Source organism: Balaenoptera physalus (genome assembly GCF_965194825.1).
Source record: "Balaenoptera physalus genome assembly, chromosome: 11".
In the NCBI taxonomy this organism is placed as follows: Eukaryota; Metazoa; Chordata; class Mammalia; order Artiodactyla; family Balaenopteridae; genus Balaenoptera; species Balaenoptera physalus.
This window is the reverse complement of record NC_138896.1, coordinates 32,328,117-32,352,214: the sequence shown is the minus strand read 5'-3', so window position 1 is coordinate 32,352,214 and position 24,098 is coordinate 32,328,117. Positions and strand designations below refer to the sequence as shown.

The 24,098-nt window shown below is 51.1% G+C and overlaps 2 protein-coding genes across 4 annotated transcripts; both read left to right on the top strand.

The window, feature by feature from the left end:
* The first annotated feature begins 3,380 nt into the window (after positions 1 to 3,380).
* MAD2L1BP (MAD2L1 binding protein) lies at positions 3,381 to 7,185 on the top strand. Its single transcript, XM_082414104.1, has 3 exons — positions 3,381 to 3,615; positions 4,135 to 4,394; positions 6,448 to 7,185. The coding sequence occupies exons 1-3, from the start codon at positions 3,570 to 3,572 to the stop codon at positions 6,958 to 6,960; spliced, it is 819 nt and encodes a 272-aa protein (XP_082270230.1). The 5' UTR covers positions 3,381 to 3,569; the 3' UTR covers positions 6,961 to 7,185.
* Positions 7,186 to 9,049: 1,864 nt separating this feature from the next.
* RSPH9 (radial spoke head component 9) lies at positions 9,050 to 23,808 on the top strand. Of its 3 annotated transcripts, none has more exons than XM_082414100.1 (5): positions 9,050 to 10,584; positions 13,596 to 13,761; positions 16,219 to 16,348; positions 16,825 to 16,971; positions 22,756 to 23,605. In XM_082414100.1, the coding sequence occupies exons 1-5, from the start codon at positions 10,358 to 10,360 to the stop codon at positions 22,809 to 22,811; spliced, it is 726 nt and encodes a 241-aa protein (XP_082270226.1). In that variant the 5' UTR covers positions 9,050 to 10,357; the 3' UTR covers positions 22,812 to 23,605. The 3 variants fall into 3 exon arrangements, with proteins under 3 accessions (XP_082270226.1, XP_082270225.1, XP_082270224.1); XM_082414099.1 differs by having other exon boundaries at positions 9,103 to 10,584; positions 13,596 to 13,722; positions 23,591 to 23,808; XM_082414098.1 differs by having other exon boundaries at positions 9,426 to 10,584; positions 23,591 to 23,808.
* The last annotated feature ends 290 nt before the right edge of the window (positions 23,809 to 24,098 follow it).

Genomic DNA, 24,098 nt, shown 5'->3' with positions numbered 1-24,098 from the left:
CGAGGCCCGAGCCCATAAACCAGCCTTGCAGCGAGGGCTCGCAGCGAGTATTACCCCTCCCCTTTGTTTTGAAGCGGAACCAATCCGGGAGAACCGAGTTTGGCTTTAAAACCGCCAGGGCTGTAGGCGGGGCCTGGCCCCTACTTGGGGCGGGGCTGGGGCTCAGGTTACGTCAACCACGGCGAGGGAGGGGGAAGTTGCCTGGAATAGAAACTTGGCCAAGGGCCCAGGGGATTGCTGACTTCTGACTTTCTTGCCAAGCTGTCGTCTCTCTTGCTCTTTAGGGCTCTTGCAGTCAGCAAGGAGTAAACACATTCAGTGACATAAACCAGTGTACGAGACACTAGAAAGGCAGAGTGGAGAAGCAGTTAGTGTTGCTGACCTAGGAGTCAGGACGCCGGAGTTCAATTCCCAGCTCCGCGGCTGTCTCGTATGCACCACTCACCCATTGTATGTCCACTTCCGCTCTCTTCACAAACAGCGAGATACTCATACACGGCCCAGAAATAAAACAGCCTTTCCCGCCAGACCTCAGTTTTCCTTGGAAAACTAGAAGCAGCAACAGTGGCTTACCTCTGGTGATCCTTTCAGGGGTTCAGACTTGGTGGAGTCCATGGCTTCCCCCCAGGACCACAAGGAGAAAAGCAAGTTACTGATCACGTAGTTGCTGTCCACATGGCATAACTCCCCAAACAGGTGAGAGCAGAAGGACCAAAATCTGCAAAAGGACCTAGCAGACCCGGCCAATTATGTGGTCTTCAGTGGTTGAAAGCACACGTGACTTCTCAACCCTGTTCAGCTAAAGGAAGGTTTTGCTGCAGAGGTCAACCGTAGCCAGGGGCACAAGCACACCAGGGAAGCTGCTACTTAGGGGCTGAGTGAGAGATCTCAAGAAGGTTGGGGATTGGAAGTGAGAGCTAAGACTATTCTCCCAACATTATCACCACCACCAGCTCTGGGGTCTCTTGATAACCGGGGCCTGCTGCACTCGCCTGATAACACTTGTCCTCTCATCATCATAGATCTTTCAACCACCCCAACACACACAATTTCACTTCATTCTTTCCAATTCCCTTGTCTCCTAAGTGGAGAACTTTTAAGAGATGGGAAGGGATAACCCATTCTGATATGCATTCTTAAACAACCTGGCTTACCACAGACAGGAGTGAAGGCTGGCAGAGGAGTAGGCTGAACAGGGTTGTCTGTCCAGGAGGAGATCAGAGTCCTGGGAGATGGAAGGTGGTATATGTGTCTAGTTTCCTGGAGGGGTTGCTTATGAGGTGTTTATGATGTGGTTGCCTGTGAGGTAAATAATGGGTGTATACATACAGACTTTTTTCCTGGTATGTAATTATTAGTCATTCATTCTTTGTGTATAGTACATTTACATACGTTTTAAAGTCAGACTTAGCAATATTTCCCTTTATATTTTCTTGGTTTTGTGTCATGTCTAAGCCAACCCCACTCCTAAATTATGGATTATTCTCCAGTAGATGTTTAATCGATTTGGAATGTATCTTTATGTAGGATGTGTAATAGGAACTAACTTGATTTTTTTCCCCTCCTGAATGGATAGGGAGTTGTTTCAAGTTATTTGCTTTGAGAAGTCACCCTCATCATATACTAAGATCTACATATACATTGATCTGTTTCTGGACTGTCTTCTGTTTTATTATCTGTTTATTCCTGAGCCAACACCACAGTATTTTAATCATTATTCTTTTATGGTATGTTTTGATCTCTGGTCCCTGCTTCCTGAAACACACATTTTTCTTGGCCTCTACCACCTAATACTTGTCTGTTTTTCTTTCTACTTCTCTGGCTACTCCTCAGTCTCCTCCACAGATTCTCTCTCTCTTTCTGCTCATCCCCTAAACATTAGTGTCTTCAGGATCCTTGCTCATTTTCATTCTATACAACCTCCCTGGGTGATCTTATCCACTCCCATGCTGCTGACTCTCAAATACATATTTCTATTCCTAATGGTGTTCCTAAATATCTCTTCACTATCCAATGGAACAGCAAACCTATCAAAAACTGAACTCATCTTTTCTCCTTACCTATACCCCAGTAAAGCTGGTCCTCCTCTGGTGTTCCCTCCTTCACTGAATGGCACAACTGGTCATAGAGTTGCTGAAGTAAAAAACCTGCTTATCTTCTTGACAGTCTCTCTCTACCCCTCCTCCTCTTCCTGGGCTCAACCACCATGCTCATTGGACCTCCTAAATATCTCTAGGGTTCACCCAGTTCTCTCCACCCCACCGTGACTACCCTAGTTCAGGCCTCTTTCACCATCTTTTCTGTAAGATGTTACGGAAAAAACGCGAACGAACTTTTTGGCCAGCCCAATAGTTGGGTAATTCCAGTTGCTAGCTCTAACTGGTATCCCTGCCTCCTCCTTTATCCTGTCTGTAATCTAGACCCAGTGTAGAGATTAAATTTATAAAATGTAAATGTAATTATGTCACTCCCCTACTTAAATCTTTCAAAGGTTCCCCCACCCCACTACGGGATCAAGTTCAAACGCTTTAACATGGCTTATAAAGCTTTGCCATGATCTGGCTCCTGTTTGTCCATCACAGCCTTAACTCTTCATAAGCTGAACTCTTTTTATTCCTTGAATAGAGGATTCTCTTGTATCTCAAGGTCTTGTTAAAAAACAAAGTTCAACTGAAGATTTGAAGATCTAATTGGCTTTATTTAACAATTCATGAATCATGCAGCATCCCATCTAGTAAATACAAAGGCACCCTGAGGGGCTGTTCAAAATGCAAGACTTTTATAGAAAGGGGGGGCAAGATAAGGAGGTTATTAGCAAAAGGAAAGAAAGGATTAGGGGGAATGTTGGGGGACTTATCTTGCAGATTACCTCACTAGCGCTGACTAGGAAATTCCAGACTGGTTAGTTTAAAATTCCACTCCAGGAGAAGCTGAAACTGCTACTGGGTTAGGAAATGAGTCTTGGTGAGATTTAGCACAAGTGAATCCGTTTGGGGGTTGTTTCTTTATAACAGTCTCCACCAGGCCCTCCTCTTTACCTTTACTCATCCTACAGGTCACAGTTTCCTCCGGGACCACCCCTCACTCCCACCCCCTCTAGGTTAGGCGCTCCTGTTCTTCGCGTCCGCTGCCCATGTATGCCTTACTATATAATTCATCACATTGCCTTGAATCTATTAGGCATTGAACCCTTTGCGGACAGCGCCTGCCTCTGGCTTCTTCGCCGCAGAGTCTCCAGCACCTAGGACAGGGCCTGGCACGAAGTAGGTGCGCAGCGAATAGGGAACGCAGGAGAGAACGGATGCATGCGGGCGGGTGTCCTTTGGAAGGCAGCGCTACGTGGCTGAGAACCCGTGGTTTCCCTGTGGGAGAAGGGCTCAGCGGACTTGCCGGACGGTGTTAAGAAGGAGAGCGCACAGCTCAATTCCCCACCAAGCCCACCCTCCGCCACACTGACGCGGCGCCCCGCCCACTTTCGGGCAACGGAACCGGAAGTGGAAGCGCGGTTTTCCCATGAGGCTGCGCGGGGCGCCTATTCAAACTGCACGGAGAGTGGGGAGGAGGTCACAATGGCGGCCCCAGAGGCGGAAGTGCAGCCCCCGGCTGCAGTCTCTGGTAAGGCGTGGGGTCCGGAGCTCGAGGAGTCTGTTTCCTCCCTACCGCTGCCCCCTCCAGTCACTTAGCCCCTGGCCCCTTCTCTGGCCCGTCTTTCTTGTCCCCATTTCCCTGCGTCCCTCTCAGTTCTGACTCGGCCCCGTTGACTCCATCGCCCCCACGGCCCTGGATTCCATTGGTTCACCACCCTTTTCGCGACGGGTTCTGGGCCCTGCTTGACTACACTTTCTCTCAACTCGTTTTCCCAGATCAGGGCCTCCACTTTCTGAGGAGAGCCCCAGTCGCTGCCTCCGAAATCCTCCACCCGTTCCCCGCAAATCCCGCCGTCACTTCACCTTAGGCAACTGGGATCCGGAACCTCCGCGCCACCGCCCACAGGGGAGTTTGCGGAGGGAATCTGCATGTGTCGGGGTGTCGCCTCCGCAGTGGTGGCCGATGTCGCCACAAGGGAATGAGAAGACTGGCTTTGGCCTTTTAAGTTTTTCATTTTTCTCTCTTGTCCCTCTGTGCACCTACCAGATTTGGAGTGGTGTGAGAAGTCGGAGGAAACCCACGACCCCCAAATAGAAGTTGAGACCACCTCCGCCCAGGAACCTCCCAACCCTTCGGAGCGCCTTCGCCCCAGAGACTGCGTGGTGCCAGTGGTGTTTCCCGGGCCTGTCAGCCAGGAAGGGTGCTGTCGGTTTACTTGTGAACTTCTGAAGCATATCATGTACCAACGCCAGCAACTCCCTCTGCCCTACGAACAGCTTAAGCACTTCTACCGAAAACCTCCCCAGGTGGGTACAGGCTTTGGGAGAAAATTGGTGGGGAGACTTTGTGGCTATTAGATGGTGGGCAGGTAAAAAGGGCGTCTAAGGAATCTTCAGGCCTGTCAGCCTAAGCAGCTGTAAGGGATGTTTCAGCCCTATGGCTTCTGTCCCTTTCTACCCACTCTAGTCTTGATAGTCAAACCCTTCCTGCTTTTCCTCTTGTTTTCTTTTTCTGAAACTCCTATTGTGTGTTGCATTTGGACTTCATGAACTGATCCTTTAATTTTAGTGTCTTTTCTGTCCATATCCTCATCTCTTTGTTTCTATGTTATATTTTCTGTGGGTTTATATTATGTTTATATAAATATAAATGTATATTTATATAAACTTCCCTGAGTTTATATTCTAACACTTACATCATTTTTTTTTCTTTTTTGGCAGTCATATCTTTTTCTTAATTTTTACATGTTTCTTTTAAATTGCATCCTGTTGTTTCCTGTCTGTATGAACTTCTCTTACCTGTGGACGTTAATTATTGTATTTTTGAAGCTTTTCTCTGTCGCTTGCTTGTCTCCATTTCTTCCAGATTCCTTCTCCTATTTATTTGTTTTGGTCTCTTTCATGTTAGAGGCTTTTATTTGGTGTCTGATGAATATTTAAGAATAAGTCATTGAAAGTTCTGTGTGCATGTCTGGGCCTCTGAGCTAGCTGATAGCCTTGAAGGATATTGGGTGAGAAAGTAATGGTAGTGATAACAGGAAAGAGGATTATTTGGTCTAATAAAGGTGATTCTGGAGTTGTCTTCCAGTTAAACATGGCAAATTGAACACATGCTTATCTGTGCTCCCATCTGAAATACTACTAAATGAGAGAAATAGGAAGGAAGGAAAGAAAGAGAGAAAGAGGACTTCCAAAACATTCTGTCTGAGTGGAGGAAATTGGCAGGTGATCTAAGGGTCCTTGCACAGGTGTTCCCTCAGTCCCCATTTGTTCACTTTTGTCTTCTGTGGTGCTTAAGTAGACAATTCCTGGGCCTTTATGGGCTTCTGCATTGTGAATCATTTCAACTTCTCAGGGGAGTCCCTTCTGTCAGTACTTGGTATTCAGCTCTTTCGAACTCTTCCATCTGCTTTCTCTCTTCCAAAAGTTTGTTGTTGCCTTTGGCCACTGTTGTCTATTTTCCAGTTCTTTTTTTTTTTTTTTTTTTGCTATTTATTTATTTATTTATTTATTTATTTATGGCTGTGTTGAGTCTTCGTTGCTGTGTGCCGGCTTTCTCTAGTTGCGGCGAGTGGGGGCTGCTCTTTGTTGCGGTGTGTGGGCTTCTCATTGCAGTGGCTTCTCTTTTTGTGGAGCACGGGCTCTAGGTGTGAAGGCTTCAGTAGTTGTGGCACGCAGTCTCAGTAGTTGTGGCTTGTGGGCTCTAGAGTACAGGTTCAGTAGTTGTGGCTCACAGGCTTAGTTGCTCCGCAGCACGTGGGATCTTCCCAGGCCAGGGCTTGAACCCGTGTCCCCTGCGTTGGTAGGCGGATTCTTAACCACTGTGCCACCAGGGAAGTCCCTTCCAGTTCTTTTTGCCCTTGAGAGCCCTCTTTCTCTCCCCTCCTTCCCTCCCTTCCTGTCTCCCTCCGTTCCCTCTTTCCTTCCTTCCTTCCTTCCTCCCTTCCTCCCTCCGTCCCTCCCTTCCTTCCATTTGCCATGTTTAACTGGAGGATGAACTCCAGAATTTATTAGGCCAAATAATCCTCAGTCTTGTTATCAGTCTCAGCACAGCAAAAATTTGCCATCTGCCGTGCCACCACATCTCCTTGAGTATTTTAGTTGCTAATTTCTGGGTGCCTCCTGCTTCAGAACACTGTCTTTGCTCTTCTAAGTGTGGAAGAATTATGATTTTGTACAAAGAATATAGTTTCCTTTTTGATACATTGCCCTCTGATAAAACCCAGTGTCTTGCCTGTGGCAGTTCACTGAACTGGAAATCCAGTCCCATAAGTCTGCTCCATCCCAGAGGGTTCTTCAGAGGTCATTAGCTTTCCCCTACCTTGCAGAACTTCTCTGTCACCATTCTTTGTCCTCATAGGCAGAGGACGTGGTGAAGAAGAAACCTCGGGCCACTGCCGAGGCGAGCAGCAGGAAATGCCAACAAACCCTGGCAGAACTGGAGAGCGTCCTCAGCCACCTGGAGGGTCTCTTTGCCCGGACTCTAGTACCACGAGTGCTGATCCTCCTTGGGGGCAATGCCCTCAGTCCCAAGGAGTTCTATGAGCTGGACTTGTCCCGCTTGGTCCCCAACAGCATGGACCCGAACCTGAGCACAGCAGCTTGTTTGCGCCGCCTCTTCCGAGCCATTTTCATGGCTGATGCCTTCAGTGAGCTGCAGGTTCCTCCACTCATGGGCACCATTGTCATGGCACAGGGTCACCGCGACTGTGGAGAAGACTGGTTTCGACCCAAGCTCAACTACAGAGTGCCTAGCCGGGGCCACAAATTGACTGTGACCCTGTCCTGTGGCCGACCCGCCATCCCAGCTACAGCCTGGGAGGATTACATTTGGTTCCAGGCACCAGTGACACTGAAGGGCTTCCACGAGTGAATGGGAATGCTCATCGTGAACACAATGGCTAAATTATCTTTCCCCCTGTGGCACCAAGTCACCCATCTCTTGCTTGGAGCTAGTTAATTCCTGGTGAGAGGAAGGTTGTCTCCTTCTGGCTGCCTGCCTCCCTTAGACTTCCCGGGGGGCTGATGGTATGGCTGGGGCTGTAATAATCATCACTGAACAAGCATCTCTTTGAATCAAAGGCTGATTTTCCCAGAGGGTTCTGGGTCAGGTGTTTCTTTTGGAGGTTGGAAAGCAAACATGGGCCCATAGACAGACACCCCTATGGAGGTGACCCTTTTCTGCTTTTTGCTGTGGCCTTTCAGAATTTTTACTAGGGACATAATGTGGATATGACTCATGAACTTAAATATAAAATGTATGGATTAATGTTACATTTTCCTGAAACGCTTTTAGCTTAAAGAGACTTTCCAGGCTTGAGGTTAGAGTATTTTATCTTCCCCCTTGGCCTCTTATGCTTTGGGCTTCCATGATTTTTTTTTTTAACTAATGATTCTTTCTCTTCATCAGCCCCAGGCCAATCTGGGAAGTTAAGTGACTTGGCCAAGGTTCTATAACAGTTCGATATCAGAGCTGGGGCAAGAGTTCTCATCAGCTAACTCCTAGCCTGATGTTCTTTGCTTGCCACATGAGTATGTGTACCCAAAGCAGAGGTCACATGGGGGAAGGGAGCTGAGAAAAGAAAACCGAGAGAGTCTTTGCAAAGCCTGATTGAACCACAGGCTAAGGCACCAAGACTGCCCTGTAGGCTCACTTCCCTGAGGCCAGATGTCCCTTCTGGAATTCTGCCCTGCCTCTCTCCATTGCAGTTGCGTGGTGGCTGCTGGCAGTTACTGTTGGCAGTACTGTCCTCAGGCAAACCCTGCTGTCCTGCCTGTGGCTGTCCTTCCTCAGCTACGTTTCTGGCTTGGCCATCCTGATCCTTACCGTTATCCTCTCCAGCTTGACGCTGTCCTGACCACTAAGCACTGATGCCCTTTGTCCCTGAGAACACCTGCTTATTTCTTGGAAGCAAGTTGACAGAATCCTCATCCTGCTGGTGTTGGAGATTGTGTGTGTGTGTGTGTGTGTGTAAATGGGGGCAATATATACTATTTTTTATGTTTTAAGAAGAATTATGTTTTATATTTTAAGAAAACATAAAAATAGTTTATATTTTATAGTAGGTTTTAAGCACTTTACATACATTATCTAATCTAATAACCTTGAAAAGTTCATATTATAGTCCCCGTTTTATAGATGATGCTTGGGGAGATTGGGGAGGTTGAATAACTTGCATAAGATAAGTGTTGAAACCTGGATTCATGAGATTGAATAACTTGCATAAGTGTCGAAACCTGGATTCAAACCCAGTCCAGCTGGCTCCAGAGGCTCAGTGCTTTACACTGTGCTGTACACCCTGTGTGATTTTACTCTGAGCTAATTAAACAGGGTTTGCCCTACTGAAGGTGGTAGAATTGGAAAGCTGCAGGACTTCCGTCTCTGGCTTCAGATTGTGTTTCGTGACATGGAACCTGCCATTTATTGGTGCGGAGTAAATATGGAATCAATGCAAACAAAAGGTTTGAGATCTTTTCTGTGCTGTGTCCACTTGAAGCATATTCCACCAGCTGGACTTTGCTGTTTTTGTGTCTGATATTGCCTTACAGAAGAGGAGCAGGGCCATATCTCCCACTTGGGAAGGGACAGGCTGAGGGGTCTGCCTAAAGGGAGGGAGAGTTTTGAACAAGGGAGTTATAAATTGTTTTGAGATGTAAGACACATTAAGCCAAGTCAGATTCCCTCAAGTACTACTTTTAAAAGCCTTCATAAACAATGTCTAGGCAATCAAAACAAAGTAATTATTCAGGTAATTTAGACACTTCTCTGTCGGGTTGGCATTGGGGCCAGGTCATTCTGATTTCATGAGTCCTCCAAAGGAATCCAGAAATTAAAAGATCAGTTAATAATTTTATCAATAAATCCCATCTCCTCTGACAACAAGCCTGCTGAGACACCTGTTTATCTCTTTTTTAAAATTTATTTATTTTTGGCTGCATTGGGTCTTTGTTGCTGAGCACGGGCTTTCTCTAGTTGTGGCGAGCGGGGCGACTCCTCTTTGTGGTGTGCGGGCTTCTCATCGCGGGGGCTTCTCTTTGTTGCGGAGCACGGGCTCTAGGTGCGCGGGCTTCAGTAGTTGTGGCACATGGGCTTCAGTAGTTGTGGTTCGTGGGCTCTAGAGCGCAGGCTCAGTAATTGTGGCGCACGGGCTTAGTTGCTCCTTGGCATGTGGGATCCTCCGAGACCAGGGATCGAACCCGTGTCCCCTGCATTGACAGGCGGATTCTTAACCACTGCGCCACTATGGAAGTCCCTGTTTATCTCTTAACCTTGGCTGGGCATTCCAGAGATGGATGTGAAGAAATAGTATCTAGCCCAGGGAGTGAAGAGCCCCAGCTTCAGTGGGGTTCTGGCCTTTCATCTGTTGCCACCACTTTCGCCTAAAAGCAACAGTTGTGGGGCTTGAGGTAGGTAAATGTAGGTGGTAGGGAACATGTAGTTGTTAATGTAAATGAAAATGTTGATGGGAAAGTGTAGTCTGTAAAATCACCCATTTTGTACCCCTCTTTGCACCCCCCTTTCCCAAGGTATGGCCCTATACCTTGCCCCAATTGCCTAGGCCCCAGCTACCCGTGCCGCAGGGCTAGTGGGATCTTAATTCCCCCACCAGGGATTGGCCCAGGTCCTCAGGCAGTGAAAGCGGGGAGTCCTAACCAACCACTGGGCCGCTGGGGAACTTCTCCGCCCCCGCCCCCCCTCATCACCTTGCCTAGGTCTTTGTAAGACCTGGCTTTGCGGGGGATTAATTGCCTTGGTATCCTAGAGCCAAGAGGATCTCAAATTCTTTTCTGCATAGATAATTCTGAGGCCAAGAAAGGACATGACTGGAGTGAAATAATATAGCTAGTGTCGCTGTTGCATTTTTCTTCCCAAACCCCCACTGCGTATACAGTGAGGACCCAGTAAATGTCGACCGTGTGTAAGGGCTTAGGGAAAGCAAAAATATCCCCAGAACTTGGCTTATTTGGACCTCCAATCTATCAACTGTATCCTACCTATTTGGGGGGAAAAAAATCACGCCGTTGCCCTGACAACAACACCTCCCAACACCTACTCGGGAAAGGAAGCGGGAGGGAGCTAGTGTACCCCTGCCTTTTCGGAAGGGCTCCATGGGAAGAAGGGCTGGCAGGAGGCCCCAGAAGGTTGGGCTACAGGAGGTCGCGTGCGTGAAATCCCGCTTCCGGTCGGATGGAAGGGCGGAGCTTTGGGTGTCAGTGGACACCGGCTTCTCCTAGCAACCTGGCAGGCGTTGAGCAGAGCCGCTGGAGCAATGGACGAAGAGAGCCTCCTATTGTCTCTGGAGCTGGCGTCCGGTAGTGGGCAGGGCCTCAGCCCGGACCGTCGGGCCTCACTGCTCACTTCCCTTATGCTGGTTAAACGCGACTACCGCTTCGATCGGGTCCTTTTCTGGGGCCGCATCCTCGGCCTCGTCGCCGATTACTACATCGCGCAGGGCCTGAGCGAGGACCAGCTCGCACCGCGCAAGACCCTGTACAGGTGGAGGCGGCGCCCGGGCTGGCTGAGGCCACAGGGGGATACTGAGGAGCCGGGGGCTAGCGAGGGCCGGGAAGGGGTGGGTGCGAGGTAGGATCGAAAGGGGCGAGGTCCAGGAAGAGAGTGGGCGAGGTCCTCCCTGGGAGGACACGTGGGGAGGGGCGCCAGAGAAAGAGACTGGTGGGTTTATAATGCAAGCGTGGCAAGAACGGAGGCAGGGCAAGATGAAAGTTTCTGGAGAATGAAGACCCAGAGTAGACGTCAGGTGGTGGACCTGCTTTTTCAAAGAGTTCAGCTTGGAGAAGGGTCAGAAGCCTTGAGGGGTGGTGGGGAGCTGTTTGGAAGTGGGTCCTGAAGCATTTTCGGTGGAGGTGTTGGCTCACAGGAGGCCCTCTAGGAATTAGTGAACGAATGTGGAATGAGAGAGAAGGGATTTAGAACTGAAGAAATTTCCCTGGACAGTGCCATACAGGACCATCCAACCTCTTTTTGACTACCCCCGACGATGGGGAGCTCATCATCTTACAAGCATTCCGTTGAGGCTGCAGGAAGTTGGAGACTTCATTTATCTATCCATGCATCAATCCAACATTGATTGGATGTATCCTGTGCTAGACTTGGGGTTAAAAAGATGGCTAAGACTCACCCCTATCTCCAAGTTATTCACATCCTAGGAAGGGAGACCAATGGGTAACCCAGCAATTACAGCAAAGTGTCTTAAAACTGGGACAGAGGTGTACACAAAGGGGTGCCAGGGTGGGACATTCTCCTAGAGAGTAATTAGATAAGATTACTGAGATCTGAGAGATGATCTGGAGTCCTCCAGGAAAGTGTGGGGGACAGGCATGACAGTTAGAGGGAACAACTGCAAGCTTATTGGCTTGAGCTGGCTTTGGGTGTTTTGGGAGAATAGTGGGCAGGCAAACATGGCAGTGGCAGCCTAGGGTGTTATGTTGAACTGGATGGAGAGGCCAAGGGGTTTGAACTTTGTCCACAGGCTATGGGGAGCCACTGAGGGCCTTTAATCAAGAAGAGCCTGCTCAGACCTGAGTGGGTAGAATGGTCTGGAAGTGGGTGAGCATTTGGAAGTCTGTTGCAGTGTCCAGATGAAGGGGGACTGAAAGGAGGAGGTAGCTGAGGGAATAGAGGGGAGGGATTGGAAAGATTTAAGTGGTAGAAGTGGCAGGACTTGTGACTAAATGGGGAAAGGTGAAGAAGAGGTCAAGGTTGACCCTTCCTTCCAGCTTAGGCAGCTGGGTAAGTGCTGGTGCCCCCCACTGGGAGAGAATTCAGGAGGTACTAGGGAAGGCCTAGTGAATTTGGTGTGAGGTGCCTATGGGGCAGGGTGGTAAGGAGGCATATTAAAGTACAGATCTGGAGTCCAGAAGAAAAATTTGGACTGAAGATAGAGGTTTGAGACTCACTCTATTCCAATCAGTTTTTATTTCTTCGGCACCTAGTATGTGCTAGGCATTGATCTAGGCATGGGGAATTCACTGCGAAAAGAGACAAAGTCCTTGTCTTCATGGAGTTTACATTTTAGTGTGTATGTGGGGGAGGGGAGACAGACAATAAATAAACATACACTTAGCATTGGTGCTAAAGGAGACAGAGAATACAGGATGGGGGACTATTATAAATGGTAACATTTGAGAAGAGACCTGAAGCAACTGAGAGAGTAGGCTGTGTGTTTATCTCAGGGAAAAGCATTCCAGGCAAGTGCAAAGGCCCTGAGGCAGGTGTGTGCTTAGTGTAGTGTGGAACTCTGAAGAGGCTAGTGTGGCTAGAGAGGAGTGAGTGAGGGGGACCATTGCATGAGGTCAGAGGGGGCCGAGACAATTGTGCAGGGCCCTGTGGGGCACTGTAAGGACTTGGCTCAATGGGAAGTCACTGGAAGGTTCTGCACAGAGACACGATCTGGCTTAGGTTTTAACAGCTGGGTGGGGACTAGACTGAAAGGGGAGCAGGTATGGACATGGGGAGACCGGTTAGGAAGCTACTGCAATATCTGGGTAAGAGTAGATGGTGGCTTGGACAAGGGTGGAAGCAGTGGAGGTGGTGAGAGGTGGCTGGATTCTGGATGTCAACTAGGGAGTAGCTGGGGTTCTAGGGGTCAGGTAGGTGAGACTGTGGAGAGAAAAGTGCAGTGAGAATAGATCCTTGGAAGTACTTAAGGCACTGGAGGAGGGAGAAGGGAGATGTAAAAGGAAATAGAAATGGAGATGCGTTTGTTGGGTTTTAGGTCCCATGGATGACCTTCTTCGGAGCAGTTTCTTGGGGTGCCAGGGGCAGAATCATGGTGCAGTGGTCAAAGAGTGAAAGTGAGGGAGAGCAAGGGCTGCCACAGAGCAAATTGTTCTCGATTATGGTTCAGAGTTGGGGAAGAAGAGGGCGGGACAGGAAAGGGGCATTTTCTAGAGGGGCATGGATTTGAGGGCTGTTGTTTTATAAAGCTGGGGCGTTTTCATGTTGTGAAGGAGCCAGTGGAGAGTGAAGGGAGGAAACGTGAGCAGAGAGCAGGCTGGGGACGCAGGCCCTACGTGGATGAGGGAGGAGTGGGAGGATATCCCCTCCTGGCAGGATGTGAGAAAGAAGGGAAGACCTCAGATGAGGAGAGCTTCTTGAGCCTGGGCTGGGCTTTCCTGAGAAGTGGGTGGAGATAGCCATGCTGTCAGCTCAGCAGGCAGGCTGAGCATGAATTTGGGGCCCACAGGAGCAGAGGCACCTGCAACTGAGGAAAGTTCAGCTTCCAGAAACTCATCCGGGACCTCACAGTCCAGATATCTATCTAGGAAGAAGCTCTTGGAATCTTGGCATACTGAAGCTTTTAAAAGATAAAGCTGAATTTCATCACATGTGGGGTGGGGTGCACCACAGGCACTTAGCGCTTCTTAGGGGAAAGATGTGACTCTCAACAGCTCTTCTTGGGCCTCACCTCTCTTGAGAAGGGGCGGGGGCAGGAAGCTGGAGTCAGAGGGGAGTTAGAATCGGGGTGATGGTGATGTTGTTGGCAGCCTGAACTGCATGGAGTGGAGCCTCCTGCCCCCTGCCACGGAGGAGATGGAGATGCAGACGTCTGTGGTGAAGGGCCGCTTCATGGGGGACCCCTCACATGAGTACGAACACACCGAGCTGCAGAAGGTGAATGAGGGCGAAAAGGTCTTTGAAGAAGAAGTAGTGGTGAGTGAAGACAAGAGGAGGAGGAGGGCCCAAATGAAAGGGACCTGGGCCATCCAAACCCCAGCCCAATGCACACTGCGGCAGAAACGTTTATCATCGCTGCCACCGGTGCCAGCTGGGCCTGGGGTGCTGGGTGTGTTAGGCCCTGTGCCACTGTGCCAGTCCCATTGCTTCATCCTCACAGCTCTGGGAAGTTGGTACCTTACTTTCCAGGTGGTAGAGAGGAGAAAACTGAAACATAGAGAGGTTAAGTGACTTGCCCAGGGTAACACCACTCCTGAGTGATGACAGGACAGGGTGGCAAAGTGGCTGGGCAGCTCTCGGGGGAGCCATGCTATGGGGCTGGGGCTGGGAAGAAGGGGTGTGTGCTTTGCTCTGGGGCAAGGGGCTGTGCGCAGGTGCTTATATTTTTGTATAAATTTGTATTTTACTAGATAATACATTCACTTGGTTCACAATTCACAAAAAGGAATATAGTAAAGTTTCCTTCCTACCCTATCCACCAGTCACTCAGGTCGTCTTTCTGGCTGTCATTAATATAACCGTGTTGCGTGTGTGTGTGTGTCCAAGTCTTGCTACTCAAAGTGCAGTCTGTATCAGAAGCATCACCATGCCCTGGGAGTTAGAAATGCAGACTCTTGGGCTGGCATCAGGGTCTGAATTTTAACATGTTCCAAGGGGATTTATTTTTAATTTTTATTATTTTTAAAATAAGTTTATTTATTTATTTTTGGCCGCGTTGGGTCTTCGTTAATGCGCGCGGGCTTTCTTAGTTGCAGCAAGTGGGGGCTTCTCATTGCGGTGGCTTCTCTTGCTGCAGAGCACGGGCACTAGGCATGCAGGCTCAGTAGTTGTGGCTCGCGGGCTCTAGCGCACAGGATCAGTAGTTGTGGCGCACGGGCTTAGTTGCTCCTCGGCATGTGGGATCTTCCTGGACCAGGGCTCGAACCTGTGTCCCCTGCATTGGCAGGCGGATTCTTAACCACTGTGCCGCCAGGGAAGTCCCTCCAAGGGGATTTAAATATGCATTAAAGTTTGAGAAGCTCTGCTTCCAGAGACATTTTATGCAAGTACAAACCTCAGCCAATACCTCACCCCGACATATTCTCTTTTTATCTTAAAAAACAAAACAAAACAAGTGGCAGCATGTTATGCACACAGTTCTGCACCTTGCTTTTTTCTCCTAACAATATATTTTGGAGATTTTTCTACATCAGTGCCTGAAGAACCTCCCCATTCTTTTTACCATTGTGTGAACGTACCATATTTAACTGGCGTCTCATTCATGGAAATGTCGGTTTCCAAGTTTTCGCTCTGACAAGCGATGCCACAGTGAATAAGCTTGTGCATGCGTCATTTCCCATGCATGCACTCGATTTGAAGGATCAACTCCTAGAAATGGGGTTGTGCAGTCAAAAAATAACCAGCCCAAGTTCTGAAACTAGAGAAACCTGGGATTCAAAACCCAGCCTCTGCACTGGAACCCAGGTGATGCCGAAACTCTGGGTCTAGGTCTATGATGCTTCAACTGCAACCCCGTGCCCGCCTGACAAACTTAACCTCCCCTCAGTTTTATTTTCTGTAGAATTGGGATCATTATGTTTACTTTGCAGGCTTGTGCAGATTAAATGAGGTGACATATTTAAAGCCCCTGGCCTAGACACTTATTATTAGTTTCGATCTCCTCCTTTGTAATCAATTCTAGTCAGCAGCCCATGGGAAACAGGTGGTTGAGTGACTTTGGGGGCTCCCAGTGACATGTTTTCCCTGGCAAGTGCTGCTTTTTCCCAAACATCTCTATGAAGTCCTTTTGTTCAGGGTTGCCCTTGATATTGATTATAACCAAATTTCATCTGCGTAAAAATAGTATGGGGTGATGCTTGAGAAATAATGTTAAGTCAAAGGGCAGGATATGAAACTATATAAACTGTAACTGTAATTTTCTTTTGAATATAGGCATAGAAAAAAAGAATAGAAGGAAGTATACCAATATGTTATCAGCGATTACCTTTAGAAGGTGGGATTATGAGTGGTTTTCATTTTCTTAGATATATTATAAAATATTTCTCTATTACCCAGATAGTCTACAGTGAGCATGATAGCTTTTATATTTTAAAAAGGCAAAATAAGCAACATTAAAATATGATGATAGAATGGTTTGTTTCTGGAAAGGTACATAAAAAACCATTAACGGTGTCTGCCCCCCAGTGAGGGCAATTTGGGGGCCAGGGATGAAGTGAGAGAGACTACTTTTCTTTTTAAGTTTTAAATATTGCACTCATCACCAATTTAAGAAAGGAAGGGAGGGCGGAAAAGCGAGGACTCACCATCGTGATTTTCCATGGACCTGGCATCTACACTGTGGTGACCCAGATCAGATGGTCATGCTGAGGCCCTTGCACCAGGGGTGACTGGGCACAGCGCCCTGGCAGGATGGCTTGTCTCCTGTCTCCTCAGGTCCAGATCAAGGAAGAGACCCGCTTGGTGTCCATCATTGACCAGATCGACAAGGCTGTGGCTGTCATCCCCCGAGGTGCCCTCTTTAAGACCCCTTTTGGACCCATCCATGTCAATCGGACCTTTGAAGGTGAATTCTCAGGCATCTCTTAGGGCCAGAAGGCATCTCTTCCTGAGCATAGTTGGACACATGCCTGGGAGTCCAGGGGAGACTGCCCACTTTCTCAGAGAAAGAATAGCTGTGGCCACATCACTTGGGAGGATGTGCCCAATGACCTGGTATCTGTGCTTGGCATGGGTACCCAGTCACTGGACCCTGACTCTTTTATGCCTGAGGGTGGGGGAGCATCTGGCCACCTGGGTCTGGGGCTTGTGTGGTGCTGGGCTCCCCGCCTTTTCCTACCCTCCTCCTCCATGGTCTGTCCTCATTGCAGGATCTGAGCCAAGTTCGGCTGAGAGAACACTGCTCCCTTTTCGCCCTTCAGTCCCCCGTCAGTAGCTGACTGAGTCCTCTGCAAGCCCCTCCACGTGGTCCCCAATCATAGAGGAAGGGGGCTGTGGGGTTTGGGGATGACCTTCACTTCCTACCTGCCGCCCCTTTTGTAGGACTGTCCTCGTCTGAAGCCAAGAAGCTCAGTTCCTACTTCCACTTCAGGGAGCCTGTTGAGCTGAAGAACAAGACCTTGCTTGAGAAGGCTGACCTGGACCCCTCCCTGGACTTCATGGACTCCTTGGAGCATGACATCCCCAAAGGTAACAGCCTGTTACTTGGAGGACATTGGATTTGCCCCCAGGTCAGAGCAGTGGGCCGTGCCACCTGCCATTCTCCTCTAAGAGTGGGACCGAGGGCCTGGGTGGGAACTGGGGGTTCGCTGTGGGGCCTTGAGGGTGGGGCTTCCCCAGGGCCCAATACAGGGCTCAGCTCCTAGTAAACAGTTGGTAAGTGTTTGCGGACAAAAGGGTTGTCTTCCATGTGCTTCCACAGACAGGAAGTCTCTCAGTGTTTCTTTTGATTTTCATACCAGTCTTGAATGGAGGCAAATTGGGAATCTCCCCCCACCCAAAACATCTCTGAAAACACCCCTGAAAATACTAGCCATCCATACATCTCAGTGGTTAGTTTCAGGGTTAGACCCAGTGCTTGGCACACAGCTGGTGCTCAGTGAGTGGGTGCTGACCGACCTGCTGAGGCCACCTGCTAAGGAAATGAGTTCCATACATTTGCCTCCTGTTATGTGGTTGTACTTTTAAATCATAAAACATACAACTTCAGAGGCCTCCTTTTTTTTTTAATATTTATTTATTTATTTGGCTGTGTTGGGTCTTCATTGCTGCGTGTTGTCTTTCTCTAGTTGCGGTGGGCGGGGGCTACTCTCCGCTGCGGTGCGTGGGCTTGTCATTGCGGTGGCTTCTCTTGTTGCGGAGCACAGGCTCTAGGTGCGTGGGCTTCAGTAGTTGTGGCTCGTGGGCTCTAGAGCGCAGGCTCAGTAGTTGTGGTGCACGAGTTTAGTTGCTCCCTGGCATGTGGGATCTTCCCAGACCAGGGATCGAACCCTTGTCCCCTGCATTGGTAGATGGATTCTTAACCACTGTGCCACCAGGGAGGTCTCCAGAGGCCTTCTTGTGCTTCAGGTCCCACCTGGCCCAGGCACACAGCCAGCAGTTGGTGGAGTCACAGAGACCCCATTTCCTTCCTGGGGTCCACCAGTAGAGACGAGCATGTCCTTGGAAGATGCTCTTGCTTGGATGCTGCAGCCCAGGACAGGTGCCAGGCTCCGGCATTCGGGGGCCAGACCCAAGGCACTGACTCAGCACCCCTGCTTCTTTCCCTCCCCATGCTTGGTGTTCTGAGAACTGGAGGGAATCTGTTGTTGATGATGGCAAAGATAATGATACTAGTAACTACTCATAAAAGCAATGACACTGCTTATTGTGTGCCAGACATTGTACTGTCCTTCCCATGCCTTATCTCATTTTAATCTTCACAGCTGACCTATGAGGTAGATACTATTATTATCCCCATTTTACAGATGAAGAAACAGAGGCTCAGAGAGTTAAACCCAAGGACATAGTGTTAGAGCGTTAGACTCCAAGGCTCTGGCCTTAACTGTGGTGTCAAGTAGATGGTGTTTCATTTTAAGTGGACATTGGGAATGGCAGGACAATAGTCACCCCCACCACTAAGGGGAAACGCTTCTGAGGAGCAATGAGCAACCCAGTCGGGCTGGAACTCAGGGTAGGGGTGGGACGGCAGTAGTCGTTAAAGGAAAGGGCTCTGGAACCAGAAAGCCTGCGTTGGAATCCTGAATCTGCCTCATACTAGCTGGGTAACCTCAGGCAAGTCCCTCAATTTCCTTGTGCCTCAATTTGTAAAAGGGGAATAATACTTCCTACCTCATTGGGTTGTTATGAGAATTAAATGAGTTAACACATATACAAAACATTTATAATAGTGCTTAACACATTAAGGACTCAAGTAAAAATTAATAATTATTACTGATCTTGTTGTCGGTAGCAAAAAGGCCTTAGAGGTGGGTCGGGCAGGCCTAGGGGGGCCTAGGAGGCCAAGGGGTAGGAGGCGTAGACCAAGGCAGTAGGAGCTGCTGGTGGCTCGTGAGCAGGTCTGTGATAACAAGGCAGTGGTGCATGGATGGATGGAAAGGGGCAAGCCAGGGATCTAGAGGCTGTTTCACGGCTACTGCAGTGCCCCAGGGGCTGGGCTGTGGGTCCCAGGTGGGTAAGGACTGCCAGCAAAGAGTGGCTACTCTGGCCTCCACCACATGGGGGCTCCAGAGTCAACCCTCCTTGAGCATAGAAAAGAGGGTCCTGGACCTCTGGGGGAGATGAAGAAGGTTTATTGGGATGGGCATTTCTCAACCACCAGACATACTTCCCAGACTCCCATTACCTCCTCCAATTCTTTGCTCCCTGCCTGGCAAGGCCGGAGGGGGCTGCACATCCCTGGTTGATAAAGGGAGCCAGGAACACTGTGGTGGTGGGACCTGGCGCCATGGGCTGAATGGTGGACGGAGAAAAGTCCTCTTAGAGCCCCTAATCTGGGGGCAGCAGCCCCTCCTCCCTGATTCAGTGTGTGGCTGGAAAGCTCTGTCCGGTGCTGACTTCTCAGCCTTCTCACACGCAGCAAGATGCTCCAGGGCCAGCGGATGAGGCACTCCCTCCATAGCGCTGGGTGACTGGGGGGGCTAACACAAGAGCGCCTTCTCCTCCTTGAGCCTAGACTTCTTGCCCTAATGGGCCTTAGGGCTGAAGCGTGATTCGACACCCAGTCCACCCCCGCACGTTGCTTTGTCCATAGTGCTGGAGCCTTAGGGGCTGAGGGCTCCTGACATCTCCTGTGTGTGTGGGCCTGAGGGGAGGGATGCTCCTGGCCTGACCTTGGGAAACTCCACAGCTTCCGGGCCTCCAGCTCCCTTCCTCCCAGAGCCAACACCAGAAAGCCTACAGGAAGTCGGGCCCAGCTTTTTCTCATGATGTCTTGATGGGAGCCATGGTGTGGGGGTGAAAGTGTGGATGGTCGGGGGAGAGCAGACACTGACTTTGCTTCCAGACTCCCTTCCTTATCTGCCAGTGAAACAGCAAAAGGAGCGGCTGGGAGGCTGCCTCCATCAGGCAGACAGCAGCCAGAATGGCTGGGCTGCTAAGTGAGGCCAAAATCCCGAGGAAGAGTTCCCTGGGACACCAGCACTGGCCGGAGGGGTGGAATTTGGGAGCCGTTTTCTGCCCAGGTAGGATCAGTTTCCTTTCTGGGTCTGAGGCAATTGTTCAGGGGAACTTCATGTCATCTGTGAGCAGGTATGGCTTAGATTGGCCCTGCCTGGGGCCACTAATGCCCTCCTGAACTGTGCCTTGGGGTCTGCCGAGTTTTGTGGGAGTAGGGCTTTGGGAGCGGAACCATCCTCCTGGTGGACGCAGGGCAACAGCTAAGAGTTCTCTGAGCTTGGGCTCTCGCCAGGTGAGACATGAAGCACCAGGTCAGGACACCAGATTTCTAGGCAGTACTCTTGCCATTCAATGCTCCTTAATCTTCCACTCTATCAGCAAATAATAGCCACTGAGCAGCTACTATGTATCAGGCACCAGAGACGCCACTGGGAACAGGACACCATCTTTGCCTCACAGAGGTTTGGGAAGATCAAATGAAACAGAAAAGTAAAATAGAAGGTGCCTCACAAGTGAAATCATAGGTGTCCTAGGAAGCAGAGCGTGCTGGGTAGAGGGCAGAGCGCCTCTCCTTGCTCCACTCTGGGCCGGACCTGACAGATCTCAGGAACTGCTCAGCACAGGGCCGCTGAGGCTCCAGCACAATGCCCAGTTCAGGCAGCAGAGGGCAGCAAGGGGCCTGCTTCCCTGGAAAGCAGCAGGGGACCAGGGGGACAGCATCGAAGAGGGGTGGGGAACACGGTGTCCGGGATCAGCCTTCTCTTGGAGGGTGTGCAGGTGGCACCTCCCTTCCAGCCCTGTGGAAGCCTGGGTGACAGGCGCTCTGTCTTCTGGACCAGGGGGCCTGGCCTTGCTCATCAATAAGACCGGGAACTCTTCCGCCTGGTTCCCCACCCCGACCCCACCCACTTCCCAGGCGCTGTGGCGCTGGTGTGGTGGGAGTGGCTGCTCTGAGAAGGGGCCCATGGCCATTTCTGTGTGTGTGACAAGTTGTGTGGTGCTGGTCTGAGGACCGGTTTAAGCCATCTGCTGCCCCTGGACAGCCCTGAACCCCAGCCTGGTCCACTCTACTCCTCAAACTTAATCTCAGAGCTTTGCTGCCTTCCTTCCTGGCGGGCAGGAGTATATAACCATGATGAGCCTACCCCAGCCTGAGGTTTCCACACTGGCAAGGCGGGTGAGGCCCTGGAACTTCCTGCTGATGCAGGAGGGCCCATTCCTGATTTACCAGCTTATATCCCTCCCACCACACCCTCGAAGAAGAGCGCTTGTGGAGAAGAGTGGTTGCCAGGGGACCGGAGGGGAGGTCTGGGGAGACCTGGGAGAGACCAGGGGCTGAGAACGGAAACACCAGGGCTGCAGGAGGCTGCTTTCCCCAGAGCCCCACAGGTGGTGGCTGGCTAGGCCCAGCCTTTCCAGCAGTTGCAGTGAGAAAAGTGGGTGAAGGTGACAGCAAGCGCCTGGCTTCCCAGGTAGACGCTACGTGACTCCTGGCACGTTGAGAGTGTGTTTCCTGGGCGACAAGCTGCGCCAGGGACAAGGAAAGGACAGGAGTGTGACAGGAATGCAAGGGAGGGAGGAGGTAGTGTCATTGGCTGGCCGGCCACTTCACATGCCGCTCCTGTCCTCGGCCGGCACCCTGGGCCTGCTCGGCACCGGCCCCCAACCTGGTGGCAGCACTGTATTTCTCTAGCATCCCCGTCAGTTTCTCCTTGCTCTTGGGTGGGGTGGGGAGAGCCCCTGCTGATGAGCCTGGGCCCCCCGGTGGCCAAACCCTAGGTGGGCAGGCTGGTGCCAGGGGAGGCCAGGACCCAGCCCTTGCCCAGGGTGTGCCAAGGTGCCAGCGACAGGGAACTGCTGATAGTGGTCTGGGCCGGGGGACTCCAGGATTCCAGTTCTCCAGGGCAGCATCTGGCTGCAAGCTGCCCTCCCCAGGTGGGCAGAGCCTGACCTTTTTCAGTTCAAGGGGGCTGTGTGGCCGTGGGCTCCAAGGGCGGGGAGGGACACACCAGACGATGCTCTGGGAACTGGCAGGGGGGGCTAACAGGGGCTATCTTCTGGGGGGCCTGTGCTTCTGGCCAGACGCTGAATGCAGTGCACTGGGAACACTTTGTTCTCTCACACCCCCTCTCCTGTTACCCCTAGGCCATCTGTTTTCTGGAATGAGTGACTGGGAAAGCAACAGGCTAAGGCCTCTAGAACTCTGCAGGCAGGTCTATGAGGTGGAGATATGCAGAGGAAAGCTGCGAGCTAGGAGAAATACTCTCCACTTCTCTGACCAGGAAAGATACTGTCCCCATCCCAACCTAGGCAGTGCCCTACCCAGAGCTCTGGGAACCCAGGAACACCCTTCTTTCTTCTTAATGCTGTCTGGCCAGCACTGAGTGGGCCTGGGGGAGTGGGGTCAAGCCCACACTGTGCCTTCTGCTTCATCATCTCATGCATGGGTGGTGGCACTTGGTACAGGCTACTGCACAGTGCTGAGGTGGCCTCCAGGTGGCCTCTCCCTAAGCAGCCCAAGGCCAGCTGACCTACACACACCCCAAAAACTCTGGCTTTGACCTGGGCAGGTGCTGGCACCCTGAGTAGGGCTGAGCTGCCATCAGAGCCAGGGGTGCCTGGTGGTCAGGTCACTTGGATTCAGGGTGGCCCCTGGAGGGTGGGACCTGAGCTCCGAGGCTGCTGGGTGTGGAGTGACCATGGTGGGCTGTGGCTGGAGGAGGCCTGCGGGCAGAGGGGCAGTGGAAGCTAGGCAGCCAGGCTGGCCTGGCAGCTGATGAAGGCCTAGGCGCAGTTCTCAGCGCATCACTGGCTGGTCCAGCACCAAAACCTTCAAAGCATTTGCCTTTCTGGCAGGGCCTGGAGCAGAGCTGCGGCTGGGCCGGGAGAGGCCTCAGTGCGCAGGGGAATAGAAGTTCCAGATCTGCATCCAGAGGCGATTTTCCCAGGCTCCTTCCTCCCACACAGCGGCTCCCTCCCTCGGTTCTGGAGCTGGATCAGGCCCTTCCCGCCAAGTCCTCACGGCTGCACAGCTCAGCCCCAGGCTGGGCTGCTCCCGTCTGGGGAGCAAAAACCAGGGCAGAACCCAGGACAGACAAAGGCTTATTAGTTGCAGCTCAAGTACCCTCCCGCCAAGGATGGCTCCCAGTCTACCGGCTGCCAGAAAGGGCTACTGAGCTGGGAGGCCAGAAACGGCCCCACTTCTATGTGAGCCTGGTCAGGTCTCATCCATCTCAGAGCAGAGGCTTCTAGCCTGGGGAAGAGAGAGCAAATGGTAAACAGCGGTGAAGCGCACCAGGACTGAAGGCCACCAGTGAGCACCTAGCGCAGGGTGCGAGGGAGCCTGGAGCCTCCCCTAGCCCAGTCCCAGCTCCCCTCTGCCTGTGCACTGTGGATTCAGCTTCCTCCCCCACGCAACCTTTCACTAGACTTGCTGACAAGAACAAAACGGACTGCTTTGAGTTTTACCTCTTTTCATTTCCTTTGCCCTCCCTCTGGAAGTGGTTTTAATGAGCAGTGAAACGGCTCAAAGGCAATCAGGAGGAGTAAAGTGCCGGGATAATTAAACTGTCTTCCCTTTTCCCACTGGACCTTAATGCTCGGGCCTGGCTGCCCCGAGCCTGGGGCCTCTGCATACCCGGCAGGGCTCTGCCTCCACAGTGCCCAGGCCTTGCCTCCTGCTCCTCCTCAGGGTCCTGGAGCATCCAGATGGAGAGAGGCAATACCCTGGTGGTGCTGCGCAGCCTGCTCTGGCCAGGCCTCACCTTCTACCACGCTCCTCGCACCAAGAACTATGGCTACATCTACGTGGGCACTGGCGAGAAGAACATCGACCTGCCGTTCATGCTGTAGGAGGGCCGCCTGGGGAGTCTGGAGAGTCTAAACAGTATTTTCATAACGTCCAGTGAATTTGGTCTGTTTGTTCTGTGCTGCTGCCTCCCCTCATCTCCACCTCCATGTGGTGTCCAGGCTGAGGAGAGGCCCAGCTCAAATAGAGCAAGTGGCAGAGGGTTGGAATGTGCTAACGAGAGAGAATGGTGGGAGGAAATGGCGGAGGGAGAAGGTGACAGCCAGGAGCCCTCTGAGGAGGGCAGCTTCTTGGACTCAGATGAGAGCTGCACATGGGCCGGGCAGCCTAACTTACCTCCTCCTTGCAGCCCCCCTGACCGAAAAGCTAACAGCTGTCAATAGAGAGGAAG